The following is a 22,437-nucleotide window of genomic DNA, read 5'->3' as shown; positions in this document are numbered from 1 at the left end:
CCCCTTTCATTTTACCTACTGCCTCACGAACTTCCCCCACACTCACAACTGGCTCTTCCTCACTCCTACAAGATGTTATTCCTCCTTGCCCTATACACGAAATCACAGCTTCCCTATCTTCATCAACATTTAACAATTCCTCAAAATATTCCCTCCATCTTCCCAATACCTCTAACTCTCCATTTAATAACTCTCCTCTCCTATTTTTAACTGACAAATCCATTTGTTCTCTAGGCTTTCTTAACTTGTTAATCTCACTCCAAAACTTTTTCTTATTTTCAACAAAATTTGTTGATAACATCTCACCCACTCTCTCATTTGCTCTCTTTTTACATTGCTTCACCACTCTCTTAACCTCTCTCTTTTTCTCCATATACTCTTCCCTCCTTGCATCACTTCTACTTTGTAAAAACTTCTCATATGCTAACTTTTTCTCCCTTACTACTCTCTTTACATCATCATTCCACCAATCGCTCCTCTTCCCTCCTGCACCCACTTTCCTGTAACCACAAACTTCTGCTGAACACTCTAACACTACATTTTTAAACCTACCCCATACCTCTTCGACCCCATTGCCTATGCTCTCATTAGCCCATCTATCCTCCAATAGCTGTTTATATCTTACCCTAACTGCCTCCTCTTTTAGTTTATAAACCTTCACCTCTCTCTTCCCTGATGCTTCTATTCTCCTTGTATCCCATCTACCTTTTACTCTCAGTGTAGCTACAACTAGAAAGTGATCTGATATATCTGTGGCCCCTCTATAAACATGTACATCCTGAAGTCTACTCAACAGTCTTTTATCTACCAATACATAATCCAACAAACTACTGTCATTTCGCCCTACATCATATCGTGTATACTTATTTATCCTCTTTTTCTTAAAATATGTATTACCTATAACTAAACCCCTTTCTATACAAAGTTCAATCAAAGGGCTCCCATTATCATTTACACCTGGCACCCCAAACTTACCTACCACACCCTCTCTAAAAGTTTCTCCTACTTTAGCATTCAGGTCCCCTACCACAATTACTCTCTCACTTGGTTCAAAGGCTCCTATACATTCACTTAACATCTCCCAAAATCTCTCTCTCTCCTCTGCATTCCTCTCTTCTCCAGGTGCATACACGCTTATTATGACCCACTTCTTGCATCCAACCTTTACTTTAATCCACATAATTCTTGAATTTACACATTCATATTCTCTTTTCTCCTTCCATAACTGATCATTTAACATTACTGCTACCCCTTCCTTTGCTCTAACTCTCTCAGATACTCCAGATTTAATCCCATTTATTTCCCCCCACTGAAACTCTCCTACCCCCTTCAGCTTTGTTTCGCCTAGAGCCAGGACATCCAACTTCTTTTCATTCATAACATCAGCAATCATCTGTTTCTTGTCATCCGCACTACATCCACGCACATTTAAGCATCCCAGTTTTATAAAGTTTTTCTTCTTCTCTTTTTTAGTAAATGTATACAGGAGAAGGGGTTACTAGCCCATTGCTCCCGGCATTTTAGTCGCCTCATACGACACGCATGGCTCACGGAGGAAAGATTCTTTTCCACTTCCCCATGGACAATAGAAGAAATAAAAAAGAACAAGAGCTATTTAGAAAAAGGAGAAAAACCTAGATGTATGTATATATATATATATGCATGTGCGTGTCTGTGAAGTGTGACCAAAGTGTAAGTAGGAGTAGCAAGATATCCCTGTTATCTAGCGTGTTTATGAGACAGAAAAAGAAACCAGCAATCCTACCATCATGCAAAACGGTTACAGGTTTTTGTTTCACAGTCATCTGGCAGGACGGTAGTACTTCCCTGGGTGGTTGCTGTCTACCAACCTACTACCTACATTTATTAAACAAAAGTACCAACCACTCCAACACTATATCCTCCCCTGCTTTTAACATTTCTATCATGATCCCATCAGTTCCAGCTGCTTTACCCCCTTTCATTTTACATAATGCCTCACGTACCTCCCCCACACTTACATTCTGCTCTTCTTCACTCCTAAAAGATGGTATACCTCCCTGACCAGTGCATGAAATTACTCCTCTCTTTCTTCCTTAACATTTAAAAGTTCCTCAAAATATTCTCGCCATCTACCTAATACCTCCATCTCCCCATCTACTAACTCCCCTACTCTGTTTTTAACTGACAAATCCATACTTTCCCTAGACTTTCTTAACTTGTTTAACTCACTCCAAAATTTTTTCTTATTTTCATTAAAATTTCTTGACAGTGCCTCTCCCACTCTATCATCTGCTCTCCTTTTGCACTCTCTCACCACTCTCTTTACCTTTCTTTTACTGTCCATATACTCTGCTCTTCTTATAACACTTCTGCTATGTAAAAACCTCTCATAAGCTACCTTTTTCTCTTTTATCACACCCTTTACTTCATCATTCCACCAATCACTCCTCTTTCCTCCTGCCCCCACCCTCCTATAACCACAAACTTCTGCCGCACATTCTAATACTGCATTTTTAAAACTATTCCAACCCTCTTCAACCCCCCACTACTCATCTTTGCACTAGCCCACCTTTCTGCCAATAGTCGCTTATATCTCACCCGAACTTCCTCCTCCCTTAGTTTATACACTTTCACCTCCCTCTTATTTGTTGTTGCCACCTTCCTCTTTTCCCATCTACCTCTTACTCTAACTGTAGCTACAACTAAATAATGATCCGATATATCAGTTGCCCCTCTATAAACATGTACATCCTGGAGCTTACCCATCAACCTTTTATCCACCAATACATAATCTAATAAACTACTTTTATTACATGCTACATCATACCTTGTATATTTATTTATCCTCTTTTTCATAAAATATGTATTACTTATTACCAAATCTCTTTCTACACATAGCTCAATTAAAGGCTCCCCATTTACATTTACCCCTGGCACCCCAAATTTACCTACTACTCCCTCCATAACATTTTTACCCACTTTAGCATTGAAATCCCCAACCACCATAACTCTCACACTTGATTCAAAACTCCCCACGCATTCACTCAACATTTCCCAAAATCTCTCTCTCTCCTTTACACTTCTCTCTTCTCCAGGTGCATACACCCTTATTATAACCCACTTTTCACATCCAATCTTTATTTTACTCCACATAATCCTTGAATTAATACATTTATAGTCCCTCTTTTCCTGCCATAGCTTATCCTTCAGCATTATTGCTACTCCTTCTTTAGCTCTAACTCTATTTGAAACCCCTGACCTAATCCCATTTATTCCTCTCCACTGAAACTCTCCCACCCCCTTCAGCTTTGTTTCACTTAAAGCCAGGACATCCAGCTTCTTCTCATTCATAACATCCACAATCATCTCTTTCTTATCATCTGCACAACATCCACGCACATTCAGACTTCCCACTTTGACAATTTTCTTCTTCTTATTCTTTTTAGTAATCTTTACAGGAAAAGGGGTTACTAGCCCATTGTTCCCGGCATTTTAGTTGACTTTTACAACACGCATGGCTTACGGAGGAAAGATTCTTATTCCACTTCCCCATGGATATAATAGGAAAAGTAATAAGACCAAGAACTATTAAGATAAAATCAAAGAAAACTCAGATGACTGTGTATAAATAAATGTGTACATGTATGTGTAGTGTGACCTAAGTGTAAGTAGAAGTAGCAAGACATACCTGTAATCTTGCATATTTATGAAACAGACAAAAGACATCAGCAATCCTACCATCATGTATAACAGTCACAGGCTTTCGTTTTACACTCACTTGGCAGCACGGTAGTACCTCCCTGGGTTGTTGCTGTCTACCAACCGACTACCATACGAAAATACGAAAATACACTGCAAAGTTGCTGTTTTAAACCAAAAGCACTGTTGGAGTTTTTTTTCTCATTATGCACTGTGTGGTGCAGGACTTTTTTATACTGTGCACACTGACCACATAGACCCATTCTTTCATATGTAGGCCTACCAGCTTTCTCTCGCTAGATTTGAAGGTGCTAGAATTTAGGCGTACTAGAACGTCAATAACCCTGGTGCATAAGCCGTATTAGTACATCAGAAACCCTGAAAAGGTTAATATCGGGCTTGTTTGAGGTGAGTTAGAATGTTATTACTGGGTGGTTTTATAGTAAACAAGCAAATTAGCCTACTGATACTACCTGTAGTCCATCCCATCCCCTCGCCTGATTTACCTTAGCCTGCCACTGCTAAGCATCAGTGAATTTTTACGATTATGATTTTTTTATTTATTCATTATTTTGTACAAAATAATTTACACAGTTTATTATTGGGATTACAAGAGCTTAGATTACTGTAAAAACACTTCTCTAGGCTTAGGCTGAGACCTATGAGCAACTTAAACTTCATCTTTGAAGACGCTGGGTAAATTTTCTAGCCATACTTTGGAGAAAAAATAACGTCTTCGATACCGTAAAATACGGTAAATGTTTTTTTTTTTAACTGTTTCTTGAATAATTTCTGTGTCAAAATAGTGTAACTGGTTGTTTTGCAGGAATTTGTTGATCAAAAACTGTGTCATTTACTAGTTAGGAGTCTTTTGCTCTCCCAAAAGTTTTATCCATTTACTTCTAATAATTTTTCCAGATTTCTGCAACAAATTTGTAAACAATAATGACCTCTAGTTCAAAAGGCCTTCACTGTCACATATTTTTAGATATTGGCAGTGTGTATTGTTTTTTGTTTGTGTATTTCTTTTTATTTTTGTGTAATAAAGTAATAATAAACAAAACAGATGTTAACTCATCTGGCCTTATTGATTTTTTCTTGTAAACATTCAGTAGTATTTTTTGTACCTATTTTTCAGGTATATTAATTTTTTGTCATGACTCCTGCTATATATATTTCTTCTTTTGTTAGGTATCAAGATAAAAGAGCTGAAAGTTAGTGTTAAGAAAATGAATTTGGAGCAAACATTGGACATCAAGGTGTCTTCCCCAGGTAATGAAGAGGATTCAACAGTAAATAAGGAGCAGTGCACAACAAATTCTATTGTGAGTGAAACTGAGAATGTTAAATTAGAAGAAACACAAGTAAATCAGGAGCCAGAAACACCAGTTGATGTTTCCAAGAAGAAGAACAAGAAACCACCAGTAACACCAAAAATAATACCCCAGTTTGAGCCAGCCTTATTTTCAACACCAGATGTCATGCTTAAAGTTGGTGAGGTTCATCCACCTCAAACTATAATGGTGAAGGGAAATGGTAAACCAGTTAAATCTCGAAAGATTCTACTTGTTGAGAAACAAATAAAAAAAGAAACTGGACAGACAACTGTAATTAGTAAAGAGAATGAACAGAATAGTGCAAAAAAACAAGAATGTGAAGAAAGCAGACAGGCTGTTGTACATGAAAAAAATGAAAAACTAAACTCTAGCACTAAAGTTATTGATAAAAATAAACTAAAGAGTGATGCTACAGGCACAGAAGAAAATGATATTTCAAAGAAATCAGAGGCAGACTCAAAAGATGGGAATCAGCAAATTTCTAGTAAAGAAATTTGTGAGGAACCATTTCCTGATGTCAAGGTCAGCAGTTTTGTAGAAAAAAGGGAACTTAGTTCTGAAATAAAGCCAAAAGTCATTCAGGTGAAAAGCCCTATGGATGTTCGACAAGTTGTTGTTTTAAACTCTGCTAAAGCCGGAATGTATCGGGAGACATTAGTGAAAGTTATCCCGCCCAAAGATCCACCACGGGAAGAAGAGAAAATATCTCCTGCAAAGCAAAGACTTTTGTTAAAGAAAGAGTTGCACTTACAAAAGCTAAAGATTGAGCCACAGAAAACTGTAAGTGCTAACAAAACTGAATCAGTGAATGAGAATACAGTCTCATTCAAAGCAGAAAAACATAGACAGGCTAGCATACAAAGCAAAACTGAAAGGTTACAGTTACAGAAAGGTGGAAATCCACTTAAGTCATGTGAGGAATCTTTTCTTAACAGGAAAAAAGAAGAAACACATAGAAAGATGGAAGAAATACAACAGAGGAGAGAAGAAATCTTAAGAAAACGGGAAGCTATAAAAAAGAGGAAGGACATTCAGAAGAAACAAAATATTCAACAAAAGAACAGTGAAGCACTTGATAAGAAAGTGGACAAGGACTCTGTCAGAAAAGATAGAGCTTCACAAAATAATGAACATTTTGCATCAAGAAACAGAGAAATAATAAAGAAGAAATCAAATATAATAGCAGACAATCTAGGTAAGGTGCAAGCTACGCATAAGCTAAACTCACCAGTGCTCAGTTCTCCTGAGAAATCAATACTAAGGCAGAAAATTAAAACCAGGCAAGGTATACACAAGATAAACTCAACAATGCCTAAATCCCCTGCAGAAAAATCCACACCGAAGAGAAATATTAAAGGCACAAATACTATACACAAGGTAATGTCACCAGTGCCTAAATCTTCTGCAGAGAAGTCACTAGTAAGGCAGAGTATAAAGGGTACTGAAGCTATTAACAAAATAAACCCACCATTGCCTAACATTCATGTGGAAGACTCGCCATTAAGGCTGGGTACTAAGAGCACACAGTCTGTACAAAAGATAAACTCACCAGTATTTAAATTTCCTACAGAGGAATCACCGGTAAAGCAGAGCATTACAGGTATGCAAGCTGTACAAAAGATGAAGTTACCAGGGTCTAACACTCCTGTAGAAGAATTACCAGCGAGGCGGGATACTAAGAGTATTCAGGCTGTACAAAAGGTAAACCCACCAACTTCTAAATCTACAGAAGAAACGATGAGAAGGCGAAGTACTGGAGGGGCACAAACTGCACAAAAGATAAGCACACCACTGCTTAATTTACAAGCAGAGGAATCGCCAGTAAGGCGAAGTAACCGAGCTATAAAGAAGAAAACATTCGGGGATGAGATGTTAACATACGATCTCAAGGAAGACCTAGTTCAAGATGCTGAAGAGGAACAAGAGCCAGAAGAGGAGTTCGAGAGTGAAGATGAAGAAGTAAGATACTTTAATAAATAGTTTTCTAACTCCTTTTTCTTGGAATTCACAATAGTATTCTAGATAGAAATTAATTTATAGTAAATAAGTATACAGTCACACCCCGCTTTATGTCATTTCGGCTTATGGCAGATTTGCCTTTATGCCACTATTCTTGAATAAATTTCAGTTCAGCAAACGTCATTATGTCCAACGTTACGTCACTCAACAACGTCACCTACGTCATAATAAAATGATGTGTAATAAATAAATTTGGCCTTAAAAATAAATTTAAAATAAATAAAAAACATAAAAATTAATAATAAAAGATGAAAGAAGCTCAAAAAAAAATTTTAAATACACTAGACTGTCATTTAACACAAGTTTATTTGGCATGATTCGGGTATAGCACGATTGAAGAATTGCTGCACAATTTTATTTAGCACTTTGTAAAATTAATTTAACACAGGTCAGTTTCCAGGAGGGGAAAAAAAATTTCCTTTTCCTCGAGTGGTGGCCTTATTGTGGATCAGCGGGGGAGACCTCCCGCCATCCCCTGCCATCCCATGACACTCCCGTCACCACTATCCCACTATCCCAGCATTCATACTTCATACGTGTCCAGTTAGTTCCTCTTCTCTGCTACAAGCTAGTGGTGTTTGTGAAATGTGTTTTGATCTTTTAATTACCATATGTTGTATCTGCCAAGCAATCATGACACCCAGTAGACATACCAGTGTTGCTGAAAGTGGCAAGAAAAGGTATAAGCATTTAAGTCTTAGAATTAATGAAGAAAACAGAGATATTAGACAAGAGATAGCTTGTGGCCATAATGAAGCTCACTTTGTGCACATAAAATGAGGTAAACATGAGTTTGTGTGATTGACTGACTGACTTACTGAATGACTGACTGAATTACTGAGTGACTGACTTACTGAATGACTTACTTACTGAATGACTTACTTACTGAATGACTTACTGATTTGACTGATTGACTTGACTGAGTGACTGAATGAATGACTTGACTGCCTGACTTGACTGAGTGACTTACTGATTTGATTGATTGACTTGACTGACTTGACTGACTGACTGAATGGCTTGACTGACTGATTGAATGATTTGACCAACTTACTTAATGACTGGCTTGACTGACTTACTGATTTGACTGACTGACTTTACTGAATGACTTGTCAATACTGTGTACTACTGTACTCATAGTAACCATTACTGATTCACTGCTTCCCTATGTGAATCACTGACCATTGTGTGACTCACTGCTGACCCAGCATGACTTCACGAGGAGTTACTCTTTGAATGCCTTGGATGCCCTCAGTTCAAGACAGGTTAGCAGAGGAGACAGGTCAGGCCTGGTGCTCTCCTTTATTTACCATTAATATTCGTTACCAGTCATCTGTCGTGTGTGTTTGTTCTTCAATTCCATCAACCGGAACCCCTACGACAGAATGACTTACTGACTTGACTGAATAACTTACTGACTTATTGAATCACTTGCTGACTTACTAATGACTTACTGACTTGACTCACTGAATGACTTAGACTTTTTCACTGAAGAGGACCCTGAAATGGTGTCTAGAGCAGCTGATGCCTTACCATCAATTGTATAATGTACTGTAGGGTAAAATAGAACAGAAATCCATTACGGAATTTATGCACACTCCAGTACAACCATCGATTTCAGCACCAGAACCTCTACCATCCACCTCAGCCCAGTAGGGTCACAGCAAAACTATCCACTCTCCACAATCATCCACAAACACCAGCACCCACAATTTAGGGTAAGAAATACTATTATTTCTGTTGTATTTGTAATCATATGCAGTAAAAACAATATAATACATCACAACAATGAACTACAATTACAATTACAATTTTTGTAAGATGTGGAGGCCTAAAAAAAAAGTTTTGGCTTTTTTGGGTCTCCCAGGAATGTAACCCTATTTTTCCCATAAGTTCTTCAGTTCATCTAACACGGTCTTTTACCTAACAGGGTGTTTTCAGGAACGTAACTACCAGGTTAAATGACGGTCTGCTGTACAATAAAAACACATTAAAAACATAAAAATGTATACATATACAATAAAATAGTATTTACATCGAAAATTTTAAACAGATGTCTGGGGCGATGTTGGTGCTGTTTCTCATTTAATACAAAGGCGATGCCATATGCATTTTTTCCCCCTGCTGCAGTCATGTGCTTGTTTTGCCTTTGGCTGTTATTTTAGTGATTATTCTTTTACTGTGTCTGTGTTAGCCATAGGGCCTAAGAAGGAAAGTGCTAGTGATTCCAAGCGTAATGTGGTTACAATGGAGGATAAGTTAAATATGATTAAAAGCATGTTGTTTACACTAAAGGTGTTTTTCATCATGCTTTTTTAACCCTTAAACTGTCCAAATGTAGATCTACATTTTTTCAACATTTGAAAGTATGTAAATAAATGTAGATCTTTTTTTTTTTTTTTTTTTACATTTGAAAATGTGTAAAAAAAACTTTGATATACGTTCTTTTTTTGTTATATTTGAAAATGTGTAAAAAACGTAGATCTACTTTTGGAGCACTACACATGTGAACATAGATCTGTTTGGACAGTTTAAGGGTTAATTGTGTTCATTATTCTTTAAAAAATATAACCAAAATGTATTTTTAAGTGTTCTTTAAGTTTTAGCAATAGTTATATTCTTTTATGAGTTATTTATGCTAGTTTTATGGTGTTTGTCATTTTAAGCCATCATGTCCAGTTTCCGTTAAAAACCGGGTTACGTCACTGCTCTTGGAGCCAGTTAATGATGTAGGTCAGGGTATGACTGTATTAATAAATATACTATCACTATGCACCTACATACATTATACAGCCTCTCCTCCCTTAACGGCAGAGTTCCGTTCCTGAGACCACATCATTAAGTAAATTCGTCGCTAAGTGAGGAGCATACTATAGTGGTAGTGAGTGCGTGTCAGCCATCTTTGATATTGTTTTAACGTCACCTTTGCACCATTTTTATTTTTATGTGTATATACAGCAGTGTACTATATATTGAAATAGAATACAGAATAGAAGAAAGCTGTAATGTACATTATTTAGGTATAAATACTGGTCAGAGAGTCCGTCGTAAGTCCGAGGTGTCGGTAAACGAGTACATAGCTAAGTGAGGAGAGGCTGTACTATCACTATGTGTCTACATACATTATAGCTATAGTGTAAGCATGCCTCTGGCAAGACAGGAACGGAGTAAATGAGGATGAAGGTTACTTTTTTTCAGGCCTCCCTACCTTGGTGGGAGATGGCTGATTTGTTAATAAAATAATGAAGTTAAAAGCAGCAGTAAAATTGTATAACTAATAGAGTATACTGTATACACAATTTACAGATTTACTGATACAGTGGAACCTTTGCTTACGCATTTAATCCGTTCCGTTAACTTGTTCATATCCATATTTGTTAGTATGCTGGGTTAATTTTCCTCATTTAAATTAACCCTTTGACTGTCGCAACCCCAAATCCTGAAGTGTCTCCTAGTGTTGAAAAATTTTTGGGAAAAAACAATTATTTTTTTCTTATGAAATGATAGAGAATATTTTCCTGATGGTAGTGACACCAAAAGTACGAAATTTGATGGAAAACTTACGGAATTACGCTACCGCAAAGTTAGTGATCTTGGCGATGTATACGCATCGGCAATTTTGCCGACTTTGAGCCCTATTTTCGGCCAATTCCATTGTTCCAGTCGACCAAACTCATAGCTATTTCTTTAGAACTTTATTTTTTCTATCAATTGAGTACAAGAAACCACCCATTTACCGATTTCAGCTACCCAATAAAGTGGTCAGAAATTGGCAATTTGGCCAATTTCACACAGATTAAAAAAGATGCCAATTTCAAAATAGGGTCCAGAATAAACAGTGCAGACATTCTTGGCACTAAAATAACATATCCTCTGTTCATTAGTCACATCTCCAGGCCCCTCTTATATTACTCTTGCTTTCTATTTTGATTTTTTATTCACACAAAAAATAGAAGATTTACTGTTAGGCAGACGTCTGCAGTATTGTAAAAATGGTATAAATAATATCAGTGCACTAGTGAAAGAATATTAGACTCCCCAGTTGACGTGTATTGGACGTATGGTGTGATTTGCTTACTCTTGAACATTGGTAAAAATCGAACATTTCCACTACTTTGAGCTCAATTTCAAGGTCGTTTTCATTGTGAAACTAATGAAAATCATCTCTATTTCTGTCTCTATTCTCTATTTTTGGTCTCATTCTATCAAATGAGACCAAAAAAAACGAGAATACAACCATAAATACTATAGGAAAATACACCTCAAAGTCGGTGTTTTAATCCAAAAACATGGTCGGAGTTTTTTCTCTCTCATGCACTGCGTGCTGCAGGATTTTTTTTATACAGTGCACACTGACCACACACATCTATTCTCTCACATGTGGGCCTACCAGCTTTCTCCTGCTTGATTTGAAGCTGCTAGAATTATTGAGTATATATACGTCCGAAACACTGGCTCGTAAGATGTATATATACGGCCGAAACAGTCAAAGGGTTAATTGAAATACCATTAACTCTTAAACGGTCCAGATAGATCGACGTTCAAATCCGTAGTGCTCCTAAAGTAGATCTACGTTTTTTTTTTTACATATTTTCAAATATAACAAAAAAAAAAAACATGTAGATAAAAGTTTTTTTACACACTTTCAAATGTAAAAAAAAGAAAAAAAAGATGATGTACATTTGTTTACATACAGGAAGGCCCCACTTATACGGCTGGTTAGGTTCCAGGCTACCGCCGTAAAGTGGAACACCCTTTTTTACACTTACAAATGCATACAAACACTAGATAACAAGTTTACACTAACATATATTAAGTTAGCAATAGAACCAGGTATCAAAAAACAATAAAAAAGTACAATACACACATAGTGCACTCATTACTTACCTTAAAATATTTATAGTCTTAATCTAGGGTGAGACAAGTAGTATTTATTGTAAGAAATCAAGTGTGGTATGTATGGTAGTCAGCCAGGCTACCATACCAGGCCACCCCACCCACACATACAATTCTATGATATTTAAGCATCCCAGAGCGATAAAATGTATATACAGTTCACTCATTACTTACCTTAAAATATAGGGTGAGATGAGTAGTATTTATTGTAAAAAATCAAGTGTGGTATGTATGGTAGTCAGCCGGGCTACCATACCAGGCCAACCCACCTACACATAATATTCTATTACATTTAACCCTTTCAGGGTCCGTCCCGTAGATCTACGGCTTTACGTTCAGGGTCCAAACCGTAGATCTACGCCATGAGCTCAGCTCACTCTGATAAACTGTGAGTGGTACATTTGGGCCTAGATATGAGAGAATACATCTATGTGGTATGTGTGCACCACATAAAACAGATCCTGCAGCACACTGTGTATAATGAGAGAAAAAAAATGAAATCATGATTTTTCGATTAAAACAGCAACTTTGCAGTGTTTTTTCGTATGTTTTTTATAGTTGTATTTGCGATTTCTTGGTCTCATTTGATAGAATGGAAGACATATTACAGAAATAGAGATGATTTTGATTGGTTTTAGCACTGAAAATGGCTTGAAACTGAGCTCAAAATAGCGGAAATGTTAAATTTTTGCCGATATTCAAGAGTAAACAAACGACCTCACACGTCTAATACACGTCAGCTGGTGGGTCTAATATACATTCACAAATATGATGATGATATTTATACAATTATTACAGTATTGCATAACAGTAAATCTTCTATTTTTTTGGTATGAATAAAAATTCATTATGTGAATAAAAAATCAAAATGGAATTTATTTGTAAAGCCTCAAAACATAACTAATGAACAGAGGAAATGTTAGTTTAGTGCCAGGAATGCCTACATTGTTCATTCTGGACCATATTTTGAAATTGGAATATTTTGAACTTTGTGTTAAATTGGCCAAATTAACAATTTCCGATCACTTTATTTTGTAGTTGAAACAGTTGACTTGGCGATTTCTTGTGCTCAATCGATAGAATAGAAGTAATACTAGTGAAATAGCTAAGAATTTGGTTGATTGGAATAATGTAATTGGCCTAAAATGGGAGTCAAAGTCGGCAAAATCGCCGATTCGTAAATATCGCTGACACATCAAAATTCGCGAGAGGATAATTTCGTCAATTTTCCACCAAATTTCATACTTTTTGTTTTATTACCTTCACAAAAAGATTCTCTACAATTTCATAAGAAAAAATAAAAATTTTTTTTTTGAAAATTCTTGGACACTGGTGCGTGACTCCAGATTTGGGCCTTGGACCCTGAAAGGGTTAAGCATCCCAGAGCGATAAAATGTATATACAGTTCACTCATTACTTACCTTAAAATATTTGTAGTCTTAATGTAGGGTCAGGAGTAAGTAAATGAGATAATACAAATAAATGAGAGAGAGAAAGAATGAGTGCATGAGACAGGACAGGCGCAGAGTTATGTAAACAAACCAGGTGAAGGTAAGTTTTGTGAACGAAGTGTACACGTCTGGTTTGTGTACAAGTTACATTGTGTACAGGTTGTCTCTACATTGATACAGTAGAATAAATAAAGAAGAACACTCCCATTCTCATGTAACATCATTTTGAGAAGAAATGATGCTCTGAGTGAAGGCAATGGAAATAAGTCTCACTGACTTTTTTGGGTTATCCTAGGTTCTCTACACATATGTTGTTATGTATGATAATCTATGTAACTGTATTTGTGTATACCTGAATAAACTTTCTTACATACATACGAAAGGAATAATTTTCTACAGTTACCCCCAGTAACACATTTTCTCTTATGTTAGATTAGAGAAAATGTTATTCTTGGCGTCACTTGTACAAGTTATCTGGCTACCACATCTCATATTTATGTTTATTTATTCTATTGTAGGGTGTATTTATCATCTTTTTATGTTATGTATCGTGTTTATTATATAATTTTGAAAAAAATATCATGGATGGATTAATGAAAATGTGTATATTAACGTAATATACAACATTTAATGAGACTCGGTGATTATTATTATTATTATTAGCATTTCTAATATGGCGTCACTTGTGCAAGTCGTCTGCTACCACATCTCATATTTATGTTTATTTATTCTATTGTGGGGTGTATTTATCATCTTTTTATGTTATGTATCGTGTTTATTATATAATTTTGAAAAAATATCCTAGATGGATTAATGAAAATGTGTATTTAACATAATATACGACATTTAAATGAGACTCAATGATTATTATTATCATTACTAATATGACGTCTGGAGACATAAGACACTCTTACTGATTTTAATGTGTACCTGCACGCCAGCACAGTATGTAAGTTTATTTAAGTACAGGTATACATAAGTATAATTATCAGAGTATATATAAAATATGAAATAACTTTTAAAAACATTTGAAATTTTGGAGTTTCTAGACAAAATGGAGAGACTTAGTGCTTACTGAGCTCACGAAGAATGTAAACAAACAAGGTGGGGCGCGGTGACCGTATTAGAAAGTCAGGTGGGGGGAGCCGTATACCGAGTTTTGGTCATAATTTGAAATGACCGTATTAGCGGAACGCCGTAAAGTGAAACGCCGTAAAGCGGGGCCCTGCTGTACTTTCAAATGTTGAAAAAACGTATATATATGTTTGGACCGTTTAAGGGTTAATTGGTTCCAGGGGAATTCCTGCTGTCAGGAGGCATGACAAAATAGTGCTTCAATTTGACACTAATATCAGCTCTATGGCTTATCTATCACAATTCATCTAATATGACATAATAAACAATATAAATAACATAAAAACCTGATATACATTCTAGGATGAATAAAATATGTATGGTGGTGGGGAGGACTGTGGTTGCGGGCATTCTCGCTCAAGCTATGAAAATGTCTTCCCATTCTTGCCTCCTTCAGACGTGTTAGTATAAGAGAAAATAGAGTTTGTGAGGCTAACTGCATTAGATCACTTCTTTCATAAAGAAACCATTATGTAGAAATGAACTGGTGTACGTACACCACTTACATACCTTGCAGAAGATAGGCAGAGCGGCATATGCTGTCAGGTGTTTATTTGGTTTCGTCCTTTTTCTTTCGCTTAATCGCTTAATTGCTACACTCTTAATGCTGCACTCGTAATGCTACACTTTATCACTGAACTTAACCGTGCCTGTGCTGGCGCTGGCGTGCAGGTAAAGATTAAAATCACCAAGAGTGTGTTATTAGTCTTTAAGATGCCATATGAATAATGATAATAACAATAATAATCACTGAGGCACATTAAATGTGTATAAAATGTTAATATAGACATATTACTTAACTCTTTGAGAGTCGACAGGCTCTCTCCCAAACTTGTTCTTAGGGTCGAAAAATTTTTTTCTTATAAAATGATAGAGAATATTTTTGTGAGTGTTATAGGCCCCCCCAAAAAAAGTTTTTTTTTTTTTTTGCAATCAATACTAGCTGAGATATGGAGGTGTGAAATTGCAGAAAGTAAGCTGCTTATAGCAACATTGCCGACTGCTGGTCATGCTGTAATAGTTTATTTATTTTTCTATTTTTTTCTTTTATTTTTTACCATTTTATTTTTACAAGTAACTTTTATGGCCTGTGAGACCAATATGAGCCATATTTTGGATATATGCACTCGTTGTATACTACACAATAACTGTACAAACATTGACAGGTGAACATTTTCACCTATTTTAGTCACATACTATTGTCTAGAAATATATACATAGTATTTATAGGTCCCAGCAATGTTTTGGTGGGAAGGGAGCGTGGGTTTGTGTAAACAACATGGCTGGCTGGTCGGCTGGCTGGCTGGATGACTAGCTGGCTGGCTGGATGACCAGCTGACTGGCTGGATGACCAGCTGACTGGCTGGATGACCAGCTAGCTGGCTGGCTGGATGACCAGTGGGTTGGTTGGCTGGTTGGCTGGCTGGCTGGTTGGCTGGCTGGCTGGCCGGCTGGCTGGCTGGCTGGCTGGCCGGGCGGGCCGCTAGTGAACCAACACATATTGCACACAATGCAGTGCATCACATCTGAGTCCTGATACTATTATTTGCCAGTCTGGATTTTTTGGGTTATCCTTTGTAATTTAAACTATGTATAATTGTATTTATGTGTACGTGTGAGACAGCCAGCCAGCTAGCCAATGTTGTTAACACAAATCACACTGCCTTCCCCACCCCCACACTGCCTTCCCCATCTTCAGTGACACTTCAATCTGTGTTAGAACTGTCACTTGGGAAGTGAATAGTCTCAATTCGAGGAAGTTCCTCACCACTTGGCTTGGTGACAAAGGCGCACTGAATTACCACTCCCACAATGCAATGCAGGTGCCTAGATTTTTTTCCTACTGCAAACACTAACCATGCAGATCCATTCTATCACATGTAGGCCTAAGAGCTTTCTCCCGCTCGATTTGAAGGCGCTAGATTTTATGTGTACAAGTACATGACCAACCCTGGCTGCAATAACGTACTTGTACGTGATCGACCCTCAAAGGGTTAATTCATCTATGATATTTTTTTCCAAATTGTATAATAAACACACTATGTAACATATAAACATATAAATTAACATAAATATGAGATGTTTTTCCAGTCAGCTTGACGGAGAGAACAAAAACCATGGTCCAGTCGTGCATGGGTTGACATTATTTATACAATTATTGCAATAAGGAATAACAGTAAATCTTATTTTTTTGTGTTTACCTGGAGACCTGGAGAGAGTTCCGGGGGTCAACGCCCCCGCGGCCCAGTCTGTGACCAGGCCTCCTTAGGTCAGTGTCCCAGGATGCGACCCACACCAGTCGACTAACACCCAGGTACCCATTTTACTGATGGGGAACATAGACAACAGGTTGAAAGAAACATGTCCAATGTTTCTACTCTGGCTGGGAATCGAACCCAGGCCCTCACCGTGTGAAGCGAGAGCATTAACCACCAGGCCACAAATTATTTATATAATAATAATAACAATAATAATAAAATACAGGTCTCCCTCAACATTCGCGTTTTCAACTTTCGCGGGCTTCACACATTCGCGAATTCCCAACCGCCAAATTCCCAGCTGCCAAATCATATTTAAGTTTACTGCCACGAGTCCTTACTACCCTCCCTCCGACCCCTGCAACTGGCAGCCAGCCCTCCCACCACTGTGTGGCGAGTGTTTTGTTTGTTAATTATTTGCTATTAAGCTACAGTATAAATAATGTAAACCCATCCATGACTGCATATTAGAATGGCTATTCGGACAGGTATTGGAAGGTGACATCATGTGTTTACTCTTGAACACAGCAAAGAATCAAACATTTCTGCTAATAATAATAATAATAATACATGTATTAATATAATAATAATAATAATAATAATAATAATAATAATAATAATAATAAATACAATAGAAATGAAGAAGGAAATTGTACAAAAATACGAGGGTTGAAGCAGTGGTGGAGGAAGTGGTTGACACATCGTCAGTGTGGCTTTGTTTATGCTGGAGTGAGTATTAGTCTCCGTGCTCTTCCAAACATTTCACAATAATTCATTGTATTTGGTGCTTGTAGATTGAGTGTGACTGGAGTGGTTGAGGCAGTGATAGAGGCAGTGGTAGAGGCAGTGGTAGAGGCAGTGATAGAGGCAGTGGGTGAGGCAGCAGTTGAAGCAGTGGTAGAGGCAGTGGGTGAGACAGTGGTAGAGGCAGTGATAGAGGCAGTGATATTTACTAACATATATGTTATAAATAATAATAGTACATTATGAATAACTATTATTATTATTATTATTATTATTGTAAATGTTATTAATATTAACATGTACTATTATTATTTATAACGTATGTTAGTAAATACCACTGCCTCTACCACTGCCTCTACCACTGCCTCACCCACTGCCTCTATCACTGCCTCTACCACTGCCTCTACCACTGCCTCTACCACTGCCTCTACCACTGCCTCATCCACTGCCTAACCCACTGCCTCTATCACTGCCTCACCCACTGCCTCACCCACTGCCTTTACCACTGTCTCTACCACTGCCTCAACTGCTGCCTCACCCACTGCCTCTATAACTGTCTCTACCACTGCCTCAACCACTCCAGTTGCACTCAATCTACAAGCACCAAATACAATGAATTATTGTGAAATGTTTGGAAGAGCACGGAGACTAATACTCACTCCAGCATGAACAAAGCCACACTGACGATGTGTCAACCACTTCCTCCACCACTGCTTCAACCCTCGTATTTTTGTACAATTTCCTTCTTCATTTCTATCGTATTTATTATTATTATTATTATTATTATTATTATTATTATTATTATTATTATTATTATATTAATACATGTATTATTATTAGCAGAAATGTTTGATTCTTTGCTGTGTTCAAGAGTAAACACATGATGTCACCTTCCAATACCTGTCCGAATAGCCATTCTAATATGCAGTCATGGATGGGTTTACATTATTTATACTGTAGTTTAATAGCAAATAATGAACAAACAAAACACTCACCACACAGTGGTGGGAGGGCTGGCTGCCAGTTGTGGGGGTCGGAGGGAGGGTAGTAGGAACTTGCAGTGGTGGAGGCAGTGGTATTTAATAACATACATGTTGTTAAGGCATAACGTATGTGTTTAGTACAATTTACGACGTTTTCATGTATTTTATGATTGTTCATGGTTCAACAATTTAAGGAAGCACTATTGTATTATATTTCCCTACAATATATTGGGGCACCAAACATTCACGGTTTTTCAACATTCGCGAGGCTCTTGATCCCCCTAACCCTTGTGAATGTTGAGGGAGACCTGCAATATGTATAATAATACGTAATATGTATAATAATAATAGTATAATAATATAATACTATAATAATAATAATAATAATATAATATGTATAATAATAATACATATATAATAATAATGCACTACATATAATAATTATAATAATAGACGGCTTCAAAAGGCCGTCACTAGATGGCAGTGTTTACCACAACAAAGAGTAGCGGTTGTGGCCGCCTCCACCTGTTACATAATGACATATTTTATTCATTCTAGAGTATATATCATGTTTGTGTTATTTATATTGTTTGTTATGTCATATTAGATGAACTGTGATATATAAATAAGCCGTATAGATGATATTAGCGAAATTATTCATGAAGTATTTTCCCCGTTCTCCAGACAAACTCTCGTCCACCGCCGACACCGCCCATACCACTACATGAATGACATTTTATTCATTCTAGAGTATATATCATGTGTCTATGTTATTTATATTGTTTGTTATGTCATATTAGATGAACAGTGATATATAAATAAGCCGTATAGATGATATTAGCGAAATTATTCATGAAGTATTTTGCCCGGTCTCCAGACAAACTCTCGTCCACCACCGACACTGCCCATAACACTACATGAATGACATATTTTATTCATTCTGGAGTATATATAATGCTTCTATGTTATTTGTATTGTTTGTTATGTCATATTAGATGAACTGTGATAGATAAATAAGCGTATAGATGATATTAGCAAAATTATTCATGAAGTACTTTGCCCGGTGTCCTGACAAACTCGTCCACCGCCGACACTGCCCATATCACTACATGAAAGACATATTTTATTCATTTTAGAGTATAAATCAGGTTTTTGTGTTATTTATATTGTTTATTATGTCATATTAGATGAAGTGAGATAGATAAATAAGCCGTAGAGTTGATATTAGTGAAATTATTGAAGTACAGAATTCCACTGGAATGGATTAATTGCATTTCAGTTAATTTAAATGATGAAAATTGACTCTGCAAACGAGGAAATCCAGTTGCGAGCAAGGTCATGCAACAGATTAAACTTGCAAGTATAGGTTCCACTGTTTTATTATTATTATTATTATTAATATTAATATTATTATTATAATTATTATTATTTTTTTTTTAACAAGTCGGCCGTCTCCCACCGAGACAGGGTGACCCAAAAAGAAAGAAAATCCCCAAAAAGAAAATACTTTCATCATCATTCAACTCTTTCACCTCATTCACACATAATCACTGTTTTTCCAGAGATGCTCAGAACACAACAGCTTAGAAGCATATACGTATAAAGATACACAGCATATCCCTCCAAACTGCCAATATTCCAAAACCCTCCTTTAGAGTGCAGGCATTGTACGTCCCATTTCCAGGACTCAAGTCCGGCTATATAAAAATAACCGGTTTCCCTGAATCCCTTCACTAAATATTACTCTGCTCACACTCCAACAGATCGTCAGGTCCCAAATACCATTCATCTCCATTCACTCCTATTGAACACGCTCACACATGCCTGCTGGAAGTCCAAGCCCCTCGCCCACAAAACCTCCATTACCCCTTCCTTCCAACCTTTTCGAGGACGACCCCTACCCCGCCTTCCTTCCCCTACAGATTTAAATGCTCTCCATGTCATTCTACTTTGATCTATTCTCTCTAAATAACCAAACCACCTCAACAACCCCTCTTCAGCCCTCTGACTAATACTTTTATTAACTCCACACCTTCTCCTAATTTCCACACTCCAAATTTTCTGAATAATATTTACACCACACATTGCCCATAGACAGGATATCTCCACTGCCTCCTCGCTGCTGCATTCACAACCCAAGCTTCACACCCATATAAGAGTGTTGGTACTACTATACATTCATACATTCCCTTTTTTGCCTCCATAGATAATGTTTTTTGTCTCCACATATACCTCAATGCACCACTCACCTTTTTTCCCTCATCAATTCTATGATTAACCTCAGCCTTCATAAATCCATCCGCCGACACGTCAACTCCCAAGTATCTGAAAACATTCACTTCTTCCATATTCCTCCTCCCCAATTTGATATCCAATTTTTCTTTATCTAAATCATTTGATACCCTGATCACCTTACTCTTTTCTATGTTCACTTTCAACTTTCTACCTTTACACACTCCCAAACTCGTCTACTAACCTTTGCAATTTTTCTTTATAATCTCCCATAAACACAGTTTCATCAGCAAAAAGCAACTGTGTCAGTTCCCATTTATTTGATTCCCCATAATTTAATCTCACCCCTTTCCCGAACACCCTAGCATTTACTTCTTTTTCAACCCTATCTATAAATATATTAAACAACCATGGTGACATTACACATCCCTGTCTAAGACCTTCTTTTACCGGGAAGTAGTCTGCCTCTCTTCTACACACCCTAACCTGAGCCTCACTATCCTCATAAAAGCTCTTCACAGCATTTAGTAACTTACCACCTATTCCATATACTTGCAACATCTGCCACATTGCTTCCCTATCCACTCTTATCATATGCCTTTTCTAAATCCATAAATGCAATAAAAACTTCCCTACCTTTATCTAAATACTGTTCACATATATGCCTCAATGTAAACACTTCATCTACACATCCCCTACCCACTCTGAAAAGTCCTTGCTCATCCGCAATCCTACGTTCTGTCTTACCTCTAATTCTTTCAATTATAACCCTACCGTACACTTTTCCTGGTATACTCAGTAAACTTATTCCTCTATAATTTTTACAGTCTCTTTTGTCCCCCTTCCCTTTATATAAAGGGACTATACATGCTCTCCACCAATCCCTAGGTACCTTCCCCTCTTTCATACATTTATTAAACAAAAGTACCAACCTCTCCAACACAATATCCTTCCCTGCTTTTAACATTTCTATCATGATCCCATCAGTTTATTTATTTATTTGTTTAGAAATTTAAGCATACATACAGACGTACAAAAAAATACAGGTAAGAGCAGCATGCCAAAGCCACTTATATGCATAGCATTATGGGCTGGCTTAAAATTAGCTTAAGATTAACTAAGCAATGATGAAATCAGTGATAAGACATTATTGTAAACAGATAACTATAAAGCACAATTTTTTTTTTTTTTTTTTTCAACAAGTTGGTCATCTCCCACCGAGGCAGGGTGACCCAAAAAAAGAAAGAAAATCCCCAAAAAGAAAATACTTTCATCATCATTCAACACTTTCACCACACTCACACATTATCACTGCTTTTGCAGAGGTGCTCAGAATACAACAGTTTAGAAGCATATACGTATAGAGATACACAACATATCCCTCCAAACTGCCAATATCCCAAACCCCTCCTTTAAAGTGCAGGCATTGTACTTCCCATTTCCAGGACTCAAGTCCGACTATATGAAAATAACCGGTTTCCCTGAATCCCTTCACTAAATATTACCCTGCTCACACTCCAACAGATCGTCAGGTCCCAAGTATCATTCGTCTCCATTCACTCCTATCTAACACGCTCACGCACGCTTGCTGGAAGTCCAAGCCCCTTGCCCACAAAACCTCCTTTACCCCCTCTCTCCAACCCTTTCGAGGACGACCCCTACCCCTCTTTCCTTCCCCTATAGATTTATATGCTTTCCATGTCAT

At 37.1% G+C, this 22,437-nt stretch overlaps 1 protein-coding gene across 3 annotated transcripts in view; it reads left to right on the top strand.

Moving 5' to 3' along the window:
- Positions 1-22,437, top strand: part of pps (protein partner of snf) — a 593,176-nt gene that overhangs the window by 52,925 nt on the left and 517,814 nt on the right. For all 3 annotated transcript variants that reach the window (XM_070095224.1, XM_070095226.1, XM_070095225.1), the window contains exon 4: positions 4,873-6,977. In XM_070095224.1, coding sequence (XP_069951325.1) covers positions 4,873-6,977 — 2,105 coding nt within the window. The remainder of the gene's footprint in view (positions 1-4,872; positions 6,978-22,437) is intronic.

Source organism: Cherax quadricarinatus, chromosome 49, assembly GCF_038502225.1.
Source record: "Cherax quadricarinatus isolate ZL_2023a chromosome 49, ASM3850222v1, whole genome shotgun sequence".
Taxonomy (NCBI): Eukaryota; Metazoa; Arthropoda; class Malacostraca; order Decapoda; family Parastacidae; genus Cherax; species Cherax quadricarinatus.
Note: the sequence above shows the minus strand (reverse complement) of the source record. Positions and strands in the feature narration are given on the sequence as shown.